This window comes from Eublepharis macularius, chromosome 12 (assembly GCF_028583425.1).
Source record: "Eublepharis macularius isolate TG4126 chromosome 12, MPM_Emac_v1.0, whole genome shotgun sequence".
Lineage (NCBI taxonomy): Eukaryota > Metazoa > Chordata > Lepidosauria > Squamata > Eublepharidae > Eublepharis > Eublepharis macularius.
The window spans coordinates 2745831-2766069 of record NC_072801.1 but is presented as its reverse complement, the minus strand read 5'-3'; the positions used below and the strand labels follow the sequence as shown (position 1 = coordinate 2766069).

At 47.8% G+C, this 20239-nt stretch overlaps 1 protein-coding gene across 1 annotated transcript; it reads right to left on the bottom strand.

Moving 5' to 3' along the window:
* Positions 1-751: 751 nt before the first annotated feature.
* Positions 752-19316, bottom strand: TBL3 (transducin beta like 3). Its single transcript, XM_054995596.1, has 22 exons — positions 19204-19316; positions 17601-17652; positions 17394-17489; positions 16866-16913; positions 16476-16617; positions 16141-16225; positions 14962-15132; positions 14268-14343; positions 13769-13865; positions 12864-13069; positions 12426-12567; positions 11948-12006; positions 9965-10068; positions 7881-8022; positions 6609-6839; positions 5449-5519; positions 4515-4671; positions 4053-4111; positions 3395-3498; positions 1833-1904; positions 1294-1452; positions 752-1019 (listed from the first exon to the last, which is right to left on the bottom strand). Exons 1-22 carry the CDS (start codon positions 19239-19241, stop codon positions 928-930), a joined length of 2403 nt encoding a protein of 800 aa, XP_054851571.1. The 5' UTR covers positions 19242-19316; the 3' UTR covers positions 752-927.
* Positions 19317-20239: the final 923 nt, after the last annotated feature.

Here is a 20239-nt window from a genome sequence, read left to right as displayed (position 1 = left end):
AATATTTAAAGGTTTTATGTTAAATTTAAAAGTATGGTGGATAAATTATGTGCAGTCGAATAAACTTTTCCAATCAAACTTTTTTGACATGAGCCTACTTCCTGCCAAAGGCGCTATTGGGTGGATAGGGGGGACGTGAGCCCAAAGAAGCTGAGCAGATGGGGCTGGCCCAGTCCTTCTAAAGGGGAGGGCCATTCTAACGAACAATCCCCCTGAGTTGCTGCCTCCTCTGTTTGCTGCGCCCAGAGCCCATGGCGCAAAACTCACAGCCCTAGTTACAAGCCCCAGTGACCCAACTCCAAGGCTGGCTCTGCTAGGGGCTTCCCGCCTGTCTCCTCTCCCATAAACCACATGTAACTGCAAAGACCCATCCTTTCAGTCAGCTTGCTTAGTAGCTGGCAAGCAGGCGTGACCTGCAAACAATGAGATACTATATCCGGGATATTACTGCAGCTTTCCTGGAATGGGAGCAGAAGTCAGCCTGCCACAATGGACCTTGGCGCACCGCAGGCCTGCACGGAGGATTGCGTGGGAATCTCACCTAAGCTGCTCTCAGCTCCTTCTGCAAGGCAGAACAGGGGAGGCGCATAAGCAAACACAAACCCAAGCCCTTTCCATGACTCACACATATGGAGGCCAACATGGATTTTCAGCAGCAGGGAGATTCCAGTATAGCCATTAAAAAGGAGAAAGGGAAGAACCTGAATGAGAATATTAATCCATATGAGATACAGGGACAGGTGCCTTTATAACAGTTTTTAAAAATACACATTTATTTATAAATATATTTAGAAACTTGCTGCAAGAAGAAAGCCAACCAAGATGCACATCGGGTGGAGCAGTAATAGAGGGGTGTGTGGGTGGACTATGGTCTCTTCTGCCCTGATTGGCTTCTTAACACAGTCACATGCTCATGTTCACATCCAATTAGGAGGCATCAGCCAGTCTCATGCTCTGCCATATAAAATCAAGGAACGTAGCAGCCTGCAAGAGACGTCCCAGCCTCTGGAAATGGCGGTCTGTGAGACAAAAAGACAGAAGGGGAAACTCAAAGTGGGTGGCTTGAGATTTCCGGCTTCCAAGGTTATGGAGCACATGGATCTCATCCAGTCTGCCAGGGCCAGAACCTCAGGAAAAGGTTCTTCCATTCACTGTTTTCGAAGGCCTGTTAACAAAGCTACCAGGCCTGAGCAGCTCCAACTCTAGGGCACAGCCGCTCACCCTGAGATGTCTCCTGAGGGTTTCCCAGGTGTTTTTCAACTAGCAAACCGGGGGGGGGGGGGAATCGCTTACCTGTATAAGGCAGAAGAGACTCCACAGCTGCTTTGATCCCTTCGTATTGCAAGAGAGACTCCGGTGATTCGTGTTTGAGGAAGGTTTGGACCACTGCCTGAGCCTCGTGGCAATTCCGCGAATTTGTGTTCCAAGTGACGGCAAATTTCAGCACAGCCTCTGGAGCAGGAGGAGGAGGGAGAGGCAAAAGGCGCGTCAGGAAAGTGCGCGAGGGGCGTGCGGAATGAAACCCCGAAGCTGCTTCTGTTGAAGGTAGCCAAATTAGGGTGTGCATCCTGCCTCTGCCTTCCCAGACAGAGAAGGCGATTTGCATCTCACAGGGAGAAACACAGCTTCCGTTCCCAGGCCACTACAAAACTCACTGGGCAGCCCTGGGCCAGCCTCTCTCTCTCTCTCAGCTCCTCGGGGAGATGTGAGGGTCACTCAAGGCAGCGCCTGCCACCTCGTCCAGCACAAGAGGAGGAAACGCAGCAAAGCCGGCCAGTTCCGCGGCACCTAAACACACTTTTGGGGGCCACCTCAACAAAACACCAGCCAACCTTTCTGGTCTTTCCGCAGCTTCAGCAGATTCTTTTCCAAATTCTCCTTTCCATCAGTTTCCTTGAGAATTGCTACAAGAAAATCAAGATGGCCAGTCAAGTTTAGATCACAAACACACAAAAAACCAAATAACAATAAAATGAATTATCCCTAAACGTTGGGTCTGACCTGACCTCTTGCTCCTGTTTGGATGCCCCGAGAGAAAGATAAAGCAGAAGTCCGGTGGCATCTTAAAGACTAACAACATTTGTTCCAGTATGTTAAGGTTCAATACTGATTTATATCAATACGTTCAATGCTGTTAAGTCTTTAAGGTACCACCGGACTTCCGCTTCATTTTGCTACGACAGACTAACTGGCTGCCTCTTTGCAGCCATCAGAGAGGATGGCTGCAAAGAATTCAACTGTATTTCCCCAAGAATTCAACTGTATTTTTCCCAGGAGACGTGACAGAGAGCCAAAACAGACAAGACACCTGTCATGTGGAGGACACTCGTCAGTTTCCAGCAGGGGTCTACGGGAAGTGTAGTGAGAAAGAACCTCTGCTTCCAATTGCACCCCAGTGTCAGAAGCACCTCAACCAGGCGCGTGAAACATGAGCCCCAAGCTGGCTCCCTGCTCTTGCGCCATCCATCCTCCCGCCGCCGGCAGCTCTAGAAGAGCAAGGATGGGGCAGGCGCGCTCAGCTCTTCCGCTGCTCAGCGCTCGTAAATGGTTCTCCAGCTCCCACTCGGCTCCCAGCTTCTCAGCATGAGGGTGCACCCCAGCTGCCACCAGCTTTCCCTCTTGCCGCTGCCAGAGTGCTTGGCTTCCTCTGGCTGCTGAGTGCATTTAGGGGAGCAAGAGGTGCAACTGGAAGCAGCGCACACCACCTCCGAGCTGCAGCAGCCGCTTCTCTTTCTCTGCCTCAAGCCTCTGAGGCCGCATCAGAGGGGCTCAGCTGCTCCTCACAGGCGAGGAGGCTGCGGGGTGCTTTTAGGGGAGCAAGGGGAGCTGGCGGCAGCGAGAGGGAGCCTCCCTGGCAGAGGTTCTTTCTCACCAAACTTCCCGTGGACCCTTACGGGAAACTGAGGCGTGCCCTGCGCGCATCAGGCATCTTGTCTGTTTTCAAGAGGCCTCTTGGGTGCTCACGGGAAAAGCCATTACCCTTATTTAGATCTTGTCTGTTTTGGCTCAGAGTGGCCCATAATGTGTTCTGTGATTGCTTGAAATTCTGACCTGCAAGTGTTCCTAAAGATACCCTGCTGCCTATTTAAGGTTGGGGCTGATCACAATTTGGGGGGAGAGGTGTGCATATTAAATTTTTAAAAGTGGATACTCTTGGTTTCAGAATATTAAATTTCTGCCACCCTGAATCCAACTAAGTTCCCATAAAATTGCTAAAGCAGCTACGCTATCAGGCTGATGTGTAAGCCCCACCAAACCAAGCAGCATTCTCTTCTGCACAAATGTGTGCAGGATCAGGCTGCAAGACCCACAGGATGCAGCGTGTGGGGGGTGGGTTTTGTTGGATCTTCACCAAGACTGAGAGGGCCTCTCCTCCTTCTCCGCAGGACCTTACCCTTGATCACCGTCAGCACAGTATGTGGCCGGTCCAAGGAGATTGCCAAGCCCAGTGCTTTAAGATACCGTTTCTCATGCAGCAAGTTTGACAGCTCCTGTTCTCTGAAAGCACAAGGCAAGAACAAGAGGGTATGAGCTTTGCAGCAGCCACTGAACAACGCTGCAGTTCTAACAACCCTCATGACTGCTAGGACTAATCTACACTGAGGAATTCTGGGTCTGCTAGAGGGGGACTGGGAAATGCAGTCTCCCCCCTTCCCCGATGAAGTGTGATCATCCTCGCCCTCTCCCATGGGTGTCATTTATCCTCTGCTGCTTCCCTCTTTTGCAATTTGCCACAGCAATTAACACAGTGCAGCTAGCACAGTCACAGCCCTTCGTTTGTCTTTGAGGTCAACAATCTGGAGGCTAAATGATAAGACCAGGGAGAAGGCTGCCCCTGTCTGAAGCAGAAGGGGTTGCATCGTTTCTGCATTCCATAATAGATATAGACCAGGCAGAATAATGTTTACACAAGTGTGTACAATCGTGTTTGTCAGAGCGATGAGGGCAAAATCCAAAATTTGAGGGGTGACTACATCCCCCACGCACACACTGCCTCTCCAAGCACCTGCCGCCCTCCCTCACGCTCAACGGGGCTGCTCAGGGGCACTCACTTCAGGATCTGCTCCTCCTGCTTCGCCTGCTCCTCTTCCAGTTCCGTTTCAGTGACATCCTGTAACACACAAGGGCATCAAAAGCAAACTCAATTGAAGGGGAAAAGACCAAACGGAAACACCTGTGCATGGGGAGGGGGGGTCACTGGGGATAAAAGCGGCAGCCATAATGCTGCAAACAACCACGGGCCTCTCCAGAACTACAAACTACATGGCTACATTAATTTGCACATATTGGCATGAAAGAAGCAATTTGAATTTACGCATTTTATTTAGTGCAAGTTTTGCAATCTGTCTGATAGAATTAGTCGAGCTTTAAGGGGGAAAGATTTTTAAAAAAAATAGGTTATACTTCTATAGATATGACGGTTAGGCATTAATTTGGTGGCTTTGGGGAGAAAAGTCCCAGCTCTGCCCAACTCCAAGTTCTGGCCACTAGGCCAGACTCCTTGAATCCTGTACCTTCCACAGCACGATGCAAGAGTCGCTAGAACCCGTAACCACCATGTCATCTTGCTTGTTGGCATGCAGGCCCCAAACTTTGTCCTCATGGCCATCTAAGGTCTTCACGCACTCGTTGGTTTTTATTGTCCAGAGTTTCAGGAGACCATCAGAGCCACTTTGTGGAAAGAGAACGAGAACAAGATCAGGAGGTCTTAAAATCTAACATGCTAATTGGCAACGAAGGCAAAGCATGTGGGGGAAGAGGGAAAGAAGTGTCCACATACTGTAGCAAAACATTCCACTTGGGTCCCTTGCAATAATATGCAGATATCCTTCTCACAGGATTGCAAGAATCTGAGATTTCATTTCAAACCAAGAGAAGCAAGTTTCTAGTCCACAGAGCATACCATAGAAGCAGGTATGCTTATGGGACAGCGAGGCTCAGAGGCAGAAGAGGGGAGAAAGTTATGTGCCAGTACTGCAAAGAACCAACCCAAAATCCTTACGCACCATCATATGGTGCAAACTGACCAAGGACTTTTCCGGTACTAATTAGATTTAAAATCATAACTGCAAAGACCAAGGTTCCCTCTCACACTAGGCAGAGTTAAACCAATAGTCTCACGTCAGGATGTCTGCAAGCACACCAAACGGATACACCACACAAGCCAGTCCCCTAACGTTATTTTGCTCTGAACTCCAACACCTGTTTAAGAATCCTGCAAGTTTGTATACTTAGGAGAAGACAGCATTACTCTCTTGGTTCATGCTGCAATGGCCACAGCTGTGCCACCCACGAGTAGAAAAAGACTCAGAACAGTAAATGGGGAGGGGGCATTCTGGAATCTTCCATGAGCTTCCCAGAGCAGGCAGTGGGGGGTGTGGGGACATCAGATTGTAAAAGGTCAAGCTACCATCTTGAGTAAACGTCATTGTTCAAAGGACGACATACCTGCTAAGCACCTGTGTTCCTCGGCTCACAAAGATGACCTTCAAGACGGAGGCATCGTGACCTTCAAAAGTCTAGGGAGAGGAAGGACGGAAGGAATCCGGAACAAATTGAGAGAAAGGATGCCACAGCCTCAAAGTTACCTTTGCTGGGCAGCAGAGATGTGTGCACCCACCCAGATACCTGGACACTGAAACGTCTGTTTTGCTTCAGAAAACTCTAATCAACCAGCCCCGAGCCTCTGGGGAACAGTGCCAGAAGCATCACCCTCACCATTTCAGCTTTTCATTACACTGAAGAGCTCAGAATAAAGCTTGTTATTTGAACTCATGAGATTTTTTAGTGGCGGACTTTGCTAGAATGGGGACTGCTCCCCAAATGAATTTCCTGGAGAAAAGTTTTACATCACATCTACCGGAAGGCTGGAGTACCAGAACAAGGCTATTATTTAGGGTTGGAACTTACAAGAAATTAAGTCTGTCGTTCTGTGCATAAATTATTCTTGATACCTGCCATAACGTGAAGATTCTGGAACCTTCTGGACTGTGGCTTAAAACTGTGCCCTTGTAACTGGGAGCGCATGGCTACCATTCCTTTCAAAAGTGACTAAGCACGTGTAGGCACCACCTTTAGGACAGCTAGGGAAAAACCCTGAAGATGCGTAAGCCATTTCTGTAAACTACCAAAAATTTCAGGTTGTCAGGACTGAACCTCTTTGTTCTTCACATTCCCTTCCTCCTCCTTCCCAACACACTTCTCTGTCAAACACTGGGCTTTTTATCTTAAAATATATTCGCTCCTGGCAAACACTGAAATTTTGAAAAATGCAATCCTTTCTCAAATTTGTCAGTAACAGCAATGACTAGTACAATTTAATGCCGATTGCAGAAACTGAGCGTTTACATGCAGAATTCTAAATTTCCTGCCAATATGTAACATCTCCATCTAGCTAAAACATTTTTATCCCTCTCAAGGAGGTCAGGGTAGCATCTCTCCTCCCTTCTTTATCCTCAAAGCAACCTAGTGAGGTAGGTCAGGCTGAAAAAGAGTGACAGGCCCGTGGTCACACAGTGAACCCAAGTCTGTGCAGTTTAGTACTCTAATTGATATAACACACAGTTCTCTTAATTCGTGGGCATTAAAGACCACAGGCCATAGGGTACCTTCAAACAGCTGAAGTCCTGGAGACCCCAGATTTTTACACTGCCATCCGCTGATGAGGTAGCTAAGACCTGGTCCACAGGTGAGAACTGCACACACCAGACCCCCCGTCTGTGTCCAAAGAAGACACCCATCAGTGAACAGTCATGGGAGGCCCACAGTTTGGCCGTCTTGTCTTGGGATCCTGTTGCAATCAGCTTGTCGTTCGGAGAAACTGCCACACTGTTAACATCCTAAACAAAAGTTCAGCAACAAGCCACAAAAATAGCAAGATGTAAAAGAGGCAATTAAACACTGACTTTTTAACCACAGCGCTAGAAGAGCAGTCCTATTTTATTATCTGCTTTTGACATTACCAAAAAGAAACAGCTATTTAGTTAGCATATTTGTATCCTCTGCTTTTCTCAATGAGCTCTGGGGTGGCACACACAGTTCTGCCCTTCTTCATATTATTGCCACAACAACCCTGTGAGGTGTTTTAAGCTTAAAGAGAGAATGACTGCCCAAAGGCCATTCAATGAGTTTCAGGGAGAGCAGGGATGTGAACCACTGCACCATACTAGCTCTCTAAACACTTTCATATAGTGTTTTCCCCTGAAAAGCCCTTTTGAAGCCTGTAACTGAAGAAGCTCTATAGAAACCCAACCTGACCCAGACATTGTGCTGCTGATCTCCTAACCACAAGGAGGGGATCAGCATGTTTTGATGTCAGCATGTCAGCCACGGCTCACTTGCAAACTAAATTTCTAACCCAGGTTGCAAATTCTGGTTTGAAAGTAATGTTTGCTGGCAGTAGCTTTGTTACAGTTAAAATGCAGCTCGCCCCAATAATAAGAAGGGACGGGGGAAATTTATGCCTGAGAAGGGAAGAATCTACAGCATACTTCTAAACTCCAAGCCAGGCAGGAGATTGGAAAGAATATATCTGCTCGGTGGTTAAGCTCTAGCCACCTCATGAGCGAAGCCTGTAGCAAGTAGGAAAACAGAAGACCTGGATCGGTTTGCCTGAAAAACCAATCTGGCCTAGTTGTTTGCAATATCAAAGGTGGCATCCCATAATACAGTATTTACTCCAATGCAAGACTAGACTTTTTCTCAGGCCAGCCAGCCCTCCAAAAAGGGAGGGCGGAGGACTCGTCTCTCATTCAGAGTTGCCTTCCTTTTGAGTAAATATCGTAGCGCTGGCTTTCTATTGGATTTGTGTTTCCTAGCTTCTACAGGACAGAAGCAGGCATCTGCAACCCATCTCCTTCCAGATCCCAGCCCTCCGGTACCTTGTCGTGTGCTTTCTCTGTGAAGTGGGCATAAAGGCCTTCAGGAGCAGCTGGTTTTGCCTTGGCAGAAAGGGACTCAGGGAGATGCCACACTTTGATTGTACAGTCCTGGCTGGCGGTGACCACAAAGCTCTCTTTCATCCTAGAGAGAGGAGAGACCGGGAGAGGAGAGGGAAGAATGATGGAGAGAGAACAAAGGTCAGAAGAAAGAGAGCCAAAAAAGGGAGAGAGAACACACGGACACGCACAGATAATGGTTCCACCTGGACAGCAGATGAATCTTTTTTGACCCAACTAGCACTGAGCAGATATTCTCCCCTCCCCTTTCCATGTTCTAAGAAAGGGAGAAGAATTTGAAAGGTTTTTAAACTATTTTCATGCTGTTACCACTAAGAGTCTCCCTGCTGTGGTTCTTTGGTTCTTTTTAAAAAGTGCCACAATTTGGTTTGCTAAAAAAGGGCACAGACTCTGGACTTCAAATAAGCAACCAAGACCATACAAAAATGACTACAGTTTTCCCTGCATCAGTTGCGATTTCTGATCTGAAACCAGATCAAGATGCAAAGCCATCTAAGCCTTCATTCTTATATTTGCTTTGTTGTGAGAATAGTGTCACATGATGTATATGCTTGGACTTGTTAGGATACTCCACTAGCTTGCATGTTGGGGTGGAATCCATAGGATCCCAGGCGGCGAGTGAACTGTAACCGCAGCTTAGAAAGCCTCAGTATCTGTGTAGTCAGAACTATGTGCTGTCCCTTTAACAACTGGTACTCATGGGAATCGTAGTTCCCCCCTCCAACATTAGGACAGCGGGACATTTGAGAAGTTTATTGTAGGTCTTCCTGTTAGTTTATGGGCTAGCTTCCTCCCTTTGTTCGGCATCTTACCCCCTCAAGCAAGGATGCAACAGCTATCATGAATTTACCGCTTGTCTACAAATGAATCTGGACCAATAAAGATGTATCTTGCTTCTGATTGAACCATGTCTCGTTCACTGGCTCCAACCGTAAGTAAGGATTCCTTCAAAATCTGGGTTGAAAGAGGCAGTGCGTTGAAACTACCTGGAAGTCAGGCCCTCCTTTCAGCTGCTTCCAGAATAGTAAATTCATGATAGCTGTTGCATCCTTGCTTGAGGGGGTAAGATGCCGAACAAAGGGAGGAAGATAGCCCATAAACTAACAGGAAGACCTACAATAAATTTCTCAAATATCCCGCTGTCCTAATGTTGGAGGGCGGAACTACGATTCCCATGAGTACCAATTGGGACAGCACATAGTTCTGACTACACAGATACTGAGGCTTTCTAAGCTGCGGTTACAGTACAAGACCAAAGAGCCTCAGCCTGCAGGATGTGAACAAGTGCACAACAAAAGATTTCGAAAGCAGTGGGTTGGCACAGCACAGAGCCCCAGGTTGGTTATGACCCTTTCCTTGTTTCTCTGTGATACACTGGGAGAATTTAAAACACACACTGCAAGCTGCCCTTTCCCCACAGTTGTGGGGACATTTAAGGCCCACGGAAGGCCATCTAAAGTGGGAGAATGCCTGCATTGCTAGGCCTACAGTGCTTATCTTGTCCCTCTAACCACCGGGCAGTTCATGCTTTTGTAAAATGTGGAAAGCACACACTGGCTGGATTCACAAGTCCCGTCCCATCCCCAGATGGGACAGATCATGTGAACTGGTTGTATGCCCTGCACTTGGTACTGCACTTAAAGGGGGCGGGAACCTCAGGAAATCAGGCCAGTGTGTGCATGTGCCACACTGCATCTGCAAGGACACGCAACATGACCTGTCCACTTTTCCTGCAGTGTTAAACAGTTCAAAGGAAGAGGTTAACGGGTGTCTGCATAACACACAAGTGTCACACCCTGAGTCCAACACTACAAAGACATCGAGAGAGGGCTCTGGATCCTGTGGTGCACTAATCAGACACAACAAACTGGAGAAGAAAATGCTTCTTGCCCTGCCTGCCATGTCAGCAGGCTAAGCTGAAGGGAGGAGCGTGCCACACTGTCCATGCCCTGCCCAGTAAGTAGGCAAAAAACCCTCACAGGGCACGAAGGAAGGGCTTCCGTTACCTGGAGCAAGAGACTGCACCCACTCCGTTCGCGTGTCCCGATCCTTGCGCTACACAGACAACCTGGCCACTTTTCTTCATCCGCCAAACTCGGAAGCTTTTATCCTGGAAGCAGAAATGGTCGGTGGGGTTTTCAGAAGAAAGGGGATAAGACTCAAGGCACACTGCAGGCCATGGCCTCGGGGACAGTTCATCAACGTGCCCAAATCTCTTTCCTGGTCAGTCACTGCCGATTCAGACCTGATCAACATCCACATGGCTGGATCTTTTCCTCCCAAACAGCATTGCACTGGGGGGGCTCTTCACTGCTTCCCGAAGCTGGGAATCCTTTCCCTTCCTGCTGCTGAAAGAGAGCCGCTAGCTGCCAGCCCCACTCCCATTTCTGTTTCCTCCTCATCCCAGGGCCTCACTGGAGCAAAGCGGGAGGCAAGCGCCTGTAGGGTGCCTCAGCACACCCAGCTCGTTCTTAAAACATGGCTCAGGATCACCAACTTCGCCACCTCTGGCCTGACACAAAACGAGAGGCCGGAGAGCAGCTGTGGGAAGGAGGAAGCAGAATGCCCGCTTTGGACCCTGGAGGCTGGCTGCTGCAGGAAGCACCAGCAGTGCTGACATACTCATGACGGGGAGTGACGACGGGATCCCTTCCCAGTGTGCGGGGAAGGAAGGAGGCAGCCGGGCAGGGGAGGGAGACCTTTCACTCCCCGCTCCAGCTTCCCTGCCAAGCTGCCTCCCCTGCACATCCCCCCCTAACAATGCTCCCATTGATCCAGTATGTACAGGTGCTCTCCAGGCCCCCCGAGCAAAAGCCAAGAACACAACTGTGATGAGAGAGCAAAGGGCCAAACAACACAGGAGGGTGATTAGCTTGCACAGCAACGACAGACAGCAGGAGCAGCGAAGGCTGGTTCTCTGCCCAGCAGGAGTTCTCCTCGGGACCAATGCGGCATCTCGGCTGGGGCTCCTGCTTCTCCCTTCTGAGGGGAGGGGGGGGGACCTGCCGTTCTCCACCTCTCGTGGGAAAGGAAGAAATCCTGGCTCCAGTGCTGGCCCCCGGGGCGCTGCCACCCGCCCCCCAGCTCCTCAGCAAGGGGCCCTCCAAACGCAGGCTGCAGCTAGAGAGAGGGAGAGCGCCTCCCTCCAGGTCACCCTCCATCGTCACTCTTCCACTATCCCCCAATGAATCCTAGGAACTAATGCTCCCCAAATGTCTGACATAAATAATGAAGGCAGCCCCCGAGACCGCTGAGACTTAATGGTGCTGGGAGAGAGGCTTCATTATTTATTTCAGCCTTGAGCTCAAAATTGCTTAAGGGCCAGCTTGCTTCTTGGGCAGCTTTCTGAAAAGAGACAAGACACTTCAAAGACGACAGATGGGGCGGGCCAGTACATACCTACACATGCTTTACTTGCTTTCTCAACAATGGAACTGTGTTGGAATTGGAAGCCTATTAATTTTATTTTATTGATTGATTGACTTCATTTATACCCTGCATTTCCCCTTACGGGGACCCAAAGTGGATCAATGTTGTTCTCCTCTCCTTCACTTTATCTTCACAACAGGCTGAGAGAGGGAGACTCACCCAAACTTCTAGAGCAGGGTGGGTACTTGAACCCAGGTCTCCCACATCCTAGTCTGACAATTATTGCACCAAAGGCTCCAGCACAGCAGCAGTGTTCCCAGGGCCAGAATGGAGCCACAGCCAAATAAGTCCACATTCGAAGGATGTGTTTTCCATACCAGAGCCTATCAGGGCTGGCTGGCTGGAGCTGGACATGAAGAAGGCCCTTGTTTACCAACCTCGCCCAGCCAATCCAGAAGCTTCATGCTATCTGCCTATCACAAGAGCCAATGTTGCATAACAGGATTCCCTTGTATATCTGAAGCTGGAGGGGATACCGCCCACTAAGATATCCCACCCTCAGGGAATGATGTACCTGGGTCAACCCCCCAAATTCCCAACTAAAACTAAGAGGGATGTACCTTAGAACAACTAACAAACAACATGCCCTTGCGGAAGACATCCAGGGCAAGCACGGTGTCTGCAATGGGAAGAAAAAAAGAAGAGTCAAGCGTGACATTGTGTTGTGAGTTTCTACACAGCACTAGCAGTCAAAAGACAGAGTGATGCCATCTGACTGTGTCATGTACCTATTTCTGCAGCAATTTGTCTTTGGTGATGTTTTAGACATAGTATTAAAACTCCTTGAGGCCCTAAGAACCCACCAACAATCTCTAAGCGCTCAGGAGAAATGCAGCTGATGAAACTGCTGCCTACAAAACATCACCGCACATAAAGCCAGCTCAAGAAAACCCCAGCATGAGGAAAGAATCCTTGCAATTTCCCCACAACAGCAAATATAATCCCACCCCCACAAGGTGACCCTGAACTAAAAGCATGCTGAGCTCTGCTCTGTACTCTTCCCATGACCAACCAAGCAGTTTTATGCTGCCGCCTTACCTGTGTGGCCATATAGGATCTGACAGTGAGATGTTGCCAACTCAAAGACTTTGAGCTGAGGGCTGTTGGTAGCCACTACAATATGGGAGTCCCCCAGCCCCAGGAATCTGACATCCAACACTTCTTCGTTGTAACCTGCAAACTGGGGCCGGGGATGGGTGGGGAGAGAATACAGAAATCAAGCAGAGTGCATTGGAACGTTGCGAACTGAAGGAGGACAAAGGAAATACTCCAAGAAGTTCTTATGCAGAGATCCCTTTGAGAAGGGAATGGAGACCACACACCTGCAAGGGGCCGCCTGGCAGGACGATTGAGTCAGAGGCTACTGTGGGCGTAGGTGCAATTGCCAACCCAGCTGGAGTTAGAGCGCTCTGGAATCGCACCCCCCACCACCATCCCAGCACCTGGCTGCTTCAAGCCAAGAGGCAGATGAAATACCTGCTTCCTGAGTTGCAGCGTCTGAGCGTTGTACAAGACAATGTTGTGCTCTGCATTGACCGTGATGACCTCGTCTTTAACCGGCACCAGCACACAGTGCACCAGGCTGTGCTCACCAGCCTCTTCCTCAGATGCTGCTAGATGGTGGGGCAGCGGCTGGCTGTACACACAAGTGGCAGTGGATGGATCCCAGACTTGGAGAATTCCTAAGGCATAGTACATTTTGCCAGTCCTGGGCACCAGATCAGGCAAGGAGAGGAGCACAGACCTGCAGGGACTGGGTCTCGTCTTTTTTTTAAAAAAATGCTGACAAACTGGGTGGGTTAAGAGGAAAACTAGCCTAAACCCCTGCTCTCGATCATTCCTAACAGACTGAGTCTCATGCATGCATGGATCACAACAGGGCAGTTGCTGTCATGTGCAGCTTCTGGAAGAGATCTTGGAACCTCAGTTTTCAATAGGGCAGTGGGGGGAGGGGGGAAGAAGAGGCCAAAAGAATCAAATTTCAAGACGTGGCTGCCAAAAGGGTTCTATAGGCAGGGCAAGGCTCTCTTGCCAGTGCAGTATCACGATATGGTGAGATCTGGCAAACGATGCAGCAACCTCAGAATTCTGGCATCTGACTACAAAACACAGGCAAGCGAGCAAGTTTCCAGTTTCAAAACTGCAGATGTGACTTTCTCATGGGCTAGAGCGTAAAGGTTTTTAGCATCTGACACGACAGCTAGTTCTCCCAAATCCCATTCTCAGCAATCACTTCCTGTTTCTGGCTTTCCAAGGGCACAAGGCCAAAGAAGGGCCACAATTCGTACCCTTAACAGAAAACAAGGCGCCCCTTGCCCCTCCCCCCACGTTTTCAGTCTCTGGCAGGCAGGTGGGAGAACCTTCAGCAGCATTTTGCTCACCTTTGCTGCCTGCAGTGAGAAAGCGAAAGCCCGGCTTCTTCACACCCAGGGGTGAGAAATCTGTCCCTTCTGGTAACAAAACAACGGATTCGATGCTCTAGGACAGAAGAGAGAAGCGAGAGGGCTGGTGGACAGCAAAAGATAGCCTTCGGCATCCAAGAAACCATTCGTTTTTCTGTATAGACATTTTCCAAAGAAACGTCTCATTGATGTACATTTTCACTCTCACGACAAAGAAGGCAAAATAAGAAAATTAGGCAAATGTAATGCAAAGGAAATAAGGAAAGGTTGCAAAGATGTTTTATTCATGGCTGTGTCCATGCACAAAAGAGACAAATCATGTTAAGAACATCTGTGAGAGAGGATTATCTGGGTAGGGCGGCAGGTGGGCACGTACGACAGAGATGGCAGCCACCACGTCCCTCAAGGTCACGCGTAAATGAAACCCAACTGAGGAGTTTGAAATCTGTGAAACGGAAGCAACCATTTGTGTGAATACCTCATAGATGGGGATGGTTCTCTTGACTGTTCTTGTATTCAGATCCCACACGGTGCAGATTTTATCACGACCAGAACTGCAACCAAATAAAACATCACCATCAGCTCTTCCAGCCAAAGACTCCCAGCACCATGGTGGGCACAAGAACATCAATGTGTGGTCAAGCAACGTGTTGCACTACGGCCAAGAAGATTCCCTGGATTGTCTACAAAAAGGACATGGCGTTCAAAGCCTCCCAGGACAGTTATTTCGAGTTACACTGCCTCTGAACAGAGGTTCTGTTGCAGCATCATGACTAATTGCCTTGAATTTCTCTAACACTCTTGTAAGACCATCCAAGCTAGTAGCTCTTAAGGACCACAAAGCACCAGGGGAAATGTACTTGTCTAAAAACAATGGACTGTCTTAAGGCCATGATACCCATTTGATAGCAAATTCACAGGCACAGCAGTGCCTTGCTCTTGAACCTGAGAGACATGAGTTCAATACAGCCTGTGTGCTCTCAGGCAACTGATCTTCCGCCAGTCTGTTTCCTGTTCCCATTCTCCAAGCAGGTACAAGCAATTTCCTTGCAGATTTTCTATCAGCCAACGCCTTCACTTTTAGACATATGTAAAAGTTAAATAATCATGGGACCAGCCATTATCTGCAGGGAGGAAAGAGAACGTGCTAGAAGTCCCTTTCAACATCTTACCTGACTAGCGTCTCGCTGTCTGCAGAGAAAGCTAAGCAGGTGACCGCGCTGTAGTGGCTCTCAAGCAGGGCGATGCATTTGCTGGACTGCAGGTCCCAAAGGCGGATTTTGTAGTCCATGGAGGAGGAGAAAAGCTGCAGCTGAGAGGCGTCGGGATGGAACTTGACAAGGCTGAGGAAAGGAATACACTATAGGCACACAAGAGGCTTCAAGGCTTGTATGCATTCCCCAGCATCCCACACAGTGAAGCATTGCTGCAGATGGGCTCAGAAAAGAATCTTTGCGTCTTTTGAGTCATTTGTGCAGAGAAGTTGTGTCACAGTTGGTAGCATATCTATTAGGACCATCTGTGTGTTATTTAAAGAGACTCACAGGTCCTAGCAGGATGTTGAGGAAGGGACTGCCTGATCTAGTCTGGCTACATTCAGACTTAACGACAACCTTTGATTTTTGTTAAGACTGAGGCTACAACGTCATTGGGCTTGCACGACCTCCCAGTACAGAGACTAAAGACATCAGGATTGGCAACAAACCAGAAATTCTTCAGTGACTGAGCTACGTGTGAGAGGTAATGTGTGCGTAAGCTCTAAGACTTGGCTCACTGTTATGTGTGAATGCAGATAGTGTCAGAAAGTTCCGAGATTCCATGTGAAAGTAAATCCAGCTGTCACTCCCAAACATAACTAGGTCTAAAGCAAGTGAAATTGCATTTGCTCCAATCAATCTCTTACTCTCCAGGTTGCCATTGCCACTGTCAAAATGCAAAAGGCGTGCTCCGGGGGGGGGGGGGGGAGGAGACCTGTCTTTTTGACCACACAATCCTACGAAGCAGGCCATGTCTTAAGGGCAGCGTACAGATAAAAATAACACAACTTTTTCCCTGTACAGCACTAAACAGTCTCTTTTCCAAGTATGGATCTAAATACTTTTGAGGATGCGGGCCGAAAGTCATCCCTTCTGGCCTCCTACTTATAACTGCAGAGATATATTTGGAATGATCCCACAGGGGGAATTCCAGACCACTTAATCATGACCAGGGAGGGCTGCACACTAAATCTTCCCGCAAACCCTCCTAGTACAGAATTCCAACACCAGCAAACACTATAAAGCGTCATTCTGTAAAACCCTCAAGGCTCCATTTCTTCTAAAAGAGCAAATTTAAAGGAATGTTTTCCTTACTGGACAACCCCTGATGAACCTTTGAGGTTGTGTGTGCAGTACTGCTTGATAACATCCCAGACCTTAATGGTGCTATCGCAGCCACCTAGAAGAAAAAAAAGAAGGAAACACTCACATCACAAAGGGAAGTCTGCAATACTTTACGAGCTCTGAGAAGCCCAAGTCCGCAAGCCCTTTTTAGGTGTTAAGCAACACTTTTAAAGAAGCTTGTGCTTTTCTGTTGTGCCAGACCACTCGAGACCTGTTATGCTCCCTGGAGATGATACCCGCAACTCAGATTTAAGCCACTTCAGAGATTTCCCCCCAAAGCCCAGGAAACAGAAAGCAGGCTGCACCTGTGGCTAACAAAGTGGATGTTGGGTCAAATGCCATGCTGGCCACAGGAGCCACATGCACCGCCTTCCACGTGCGGGTGCACTTGTTCGCTCGCCATTCCCACTGCTTCAGCAGCAGCACCCGGCTTGCTGTCACAAGGATCTAACATGAGAAAAATGGAAGAAAAGGTCACTAAGTTACAGAGTGGATGGAGATTAGCCACAGCATTTTATCAAAGTTGCATATTAATTTCTTCAGGTTATGTGCAAGAGAAAATCAAACAGAATTAGGCTTAATATTTGAAGCTGACAGAGTGGTCTCATGATAGTCATCATTCGCTGGGCTGTTGCATGACCGCCCCCCCCCCTTCTGCTGTAGAATTTATATTCTGCAATGCTATGATCACCCACCTCATCATCACCACTGAGAGCAAAGGTTGTAATATCCTCTTGGTCATCCTATAAAAAAAAATAGGAGAGACATTTGGTGTCATGTTGATCTTAAGGAAATAAATACCTTAATGTGTACTCCTTAACATGATTTGTTTTGCAGACCATAGAAGTCACACAGAGAATGTACTTGAATGACTGCTTCGCCACCTCTGACCCAAGACTTGTTCAACAGCATTCTTCAACTAATCCCCCTCCTTCACTAATAGTTTTCAAAGGTGTAAAACAATCAATGCTTATATAGTGACTTTCAGTATCCAAAGCACATTACAAGTATTAGCTCAGTGATTCTCCCAACAAATCTATAAAGCAGATCATTATTACTACACACATATTGCAGATGCGGGGGGGGGGGGGGACACTAAGGCCAGGAGATAGCAGCTTATTTACGAGTTTGGGGCAGAAGTAAAATTTAAGGTGTTTCACAGCTAAAACCATTAATAAAAGAACATCTTTATTTGGAAATGAAAGGAATCTATGTTTCATTACTTGTTCAATACTGTGAAGAAGAGCTCCTGTTGCTATGCATAGTATGTGAACTTTGGTCCCGCAAGAACAAAACATATATTCTCCATCTTGGCTTATCTAGAAAAGAAACAGGTGACAGCAGATCAGCCTTTTCAGTACACTTCTGGCCATTGTAGCTCCATCTGATAAAAACAGCTGGCAATAAAAGAAACTCAACTTTGGCATTACCTGAATTCGCCCTCCTTTGTAGAAAGGCTCAATTTTCCTGGATATGGCATAGCTGAAAAAGCATCAAAGAAACATCAACTCAGAGAGAGTTCAAAAAGACAGCTTGGCTCCTATGGAACAGCCTGCCTGAGGACGTCAGGAGAGCTCCCACGCTCTTGACTTTCTGCAAGCAATGCAAAACTGAATTATTTAAAAAGGCTTTTTTACTCAGACAGGAGGTCGGTAACATTGCTTTCCCCCTCTGCATCACTTCTGCCAAATGCTGTTGTCTTGAGTGCACTGATACTGATGGATCTCTAATAAAGAAACTTTAACTGGACTCTTGAAGTGTCTACAGTGAAGTAACTGGGGATCTAACTGGCAGTCTGACACGTGGGCTCCACCATTATGTTGCTTTACATACTACCTGTTGCTTTGAATATGTATTCATATATACTGCTTGTGCTTCATGTTGTCTAATGTCAATCCTAGAACGGATTATGTTCCCATGCTACTGATTGTACTGATCTCACACTATGTAATCTGCCTTGAGTCTCAGTGAGAAAGGTGGACTATAAATGACATACATACAGACAGACAGAAAATATATCAAGGGTTTCTACTGCTACAAGGGCAGAATTCTTGGGTGCGATAGCAGTGTTAAGTCATTGTCTGTCAACTGTTTTATCCCAGGATCTTAAATGCTAAAGGAAGACATTCAGAACTCAAGCTTGTCTAGGATTAAGAGCCAAGCCACAAGTGACACCTGACACAGGTTGGACACTTGTCAGCTTCCCTCAAGTTTTGATGGTTAATGTAGGCGTCCTGGTTTTACAGCTTGGCTCTCCATTACAGCTCCAAGACCAGGATGCCTACATTTCCCATCAAAACTTGAGGGAAGCTGACAAGTGTCCAACCTGTGTCAGGCGTCACTTGTGGCTTGGCTCTAAGTTACCAGTCTAAGAAGTCTGTGTATTATTTCCACTCTGCATGCATCCGAAGGCACATTTTCCTTTGTTCCCCACTATGTTATATACTTCAGTCTGAGCCATATAAGCATCAGATCAGGATTGGGGTGACCAAGGTTCAAATCCCTGCTTCATCACATAGCTCCCTTAGTTGCCTCGAGCCCCTCTTTTTCAGTGTAACTTACTTATTTAATGCGTTTTTATCCCACTCATCATCTAAAAAGCCGAGGGCAGCATACATGATTTTCTCACCCCCTAGCCCCGCTCCAATCTCATTTACCTCAAAAAGTTATTGCTGGGATATGAATCGCCCACGGAGTAACTTGGGGTCAGTCGCTTTCTCTCTGCCTAGCCTACCTCACAGAGTCGTTGTAAGGATAAAATGGTGAAACGAGAACCAAACATGCTGACTGGGGCCCCCTCGGAGGATAAAAATGCACTAGATAGGCGCAGAAAAGAAAGGCACTCTGCACATGCTCAGAGGCGTCCCCGCTCTACGACACGTTTCTCTCGTCGGCCTGCAGTCCTGGACATCCCCCCTTCCGATGAGCACGTCGCCATGACAACCGCGCACCTCCCCCCTCGGACGGTGGCAATAGGAAGCGACCTCCCATAACCCCCCCCCCCGCGCCTCTTTATGCCCCCCCCGTCCTCACTTGGTTTTGAAGCGCACCGGGGGGCCCGCAGCCGCCATCCCATCAGCCCGCCGGTTCCAGTCCTTCGCCCAGCAAGGGGGAAGAAAAGCATGCTTCAGGTCGCTTTTTCTTCCGGCGCATCAAAATGACGCCAAAGGCAGAGCGCCGGATCCTTCTTACCCCGCGGACTGGAGAGATAACCGTGTCCCTTGCTCGGGGCGGGACTTCCTGTTTCCTCTGCCCGCTCTTAAAGACATAGCGTCGGCCGAAAAGGAAGCCTAGAAGGCCCCCACGTGGCAGCAGCAGGCCGCCTAAAACCAAAACCTGGAGCGCCTCAAAGACATTTGTTTCAGCATGAAAACTCAAATGAATAAACCACAACCAGGAGACTAATACGCAACACTAACTTCCAACTGACTGCAAGTCCACTTTATGAAACATCTAATAAAGTGACTCAGCGTATTTATACATACCACAAAGTGCTCCCTGATTCAGCATCTCTATCCATCAAAGCTACTCAATTTCGCAATAAATGATTCAATAAATATACAATAAGTAACAATACTTATCATTCAAAAAAATCTCACCACAGTACAAAAATAATGGGACTTTATATAATCATTGCAGCCATTATTTTTGTATTCTGGTGATTTTATGAATGAGTCGCTTTATTAGATTTTTCATAAAGTGGCCTTAGTTGTTAGTGTTGAGAATTAATCTCTTGGTTGTAGTTTGTTCATTTGAATTTTCATATATACCAGGGGAGCCTAGGTTGGTTGTATTTATTTCAGCATGAGCTTTTGTGGGTCACACAGGCCACTTCATCAGATAAGACATGTGAAAATGTACCGGGGAATTTTAATGGGGCAGCAGACAGGAGTGGGTGCTCCTTTGAGCTCTATGCCACTTTTGTGAATGCATTTGGTAATCCACGCTGTTCCTCACATTGAGCCGGGAAGGCCGCAAACTGTGGATGAGAAAAGGCTTTGAAACACAGCCACTTTAGTCCCACCAGTGTCTGTTCACCATGCTCCATGTCACTCACAAAGTAGCAGAT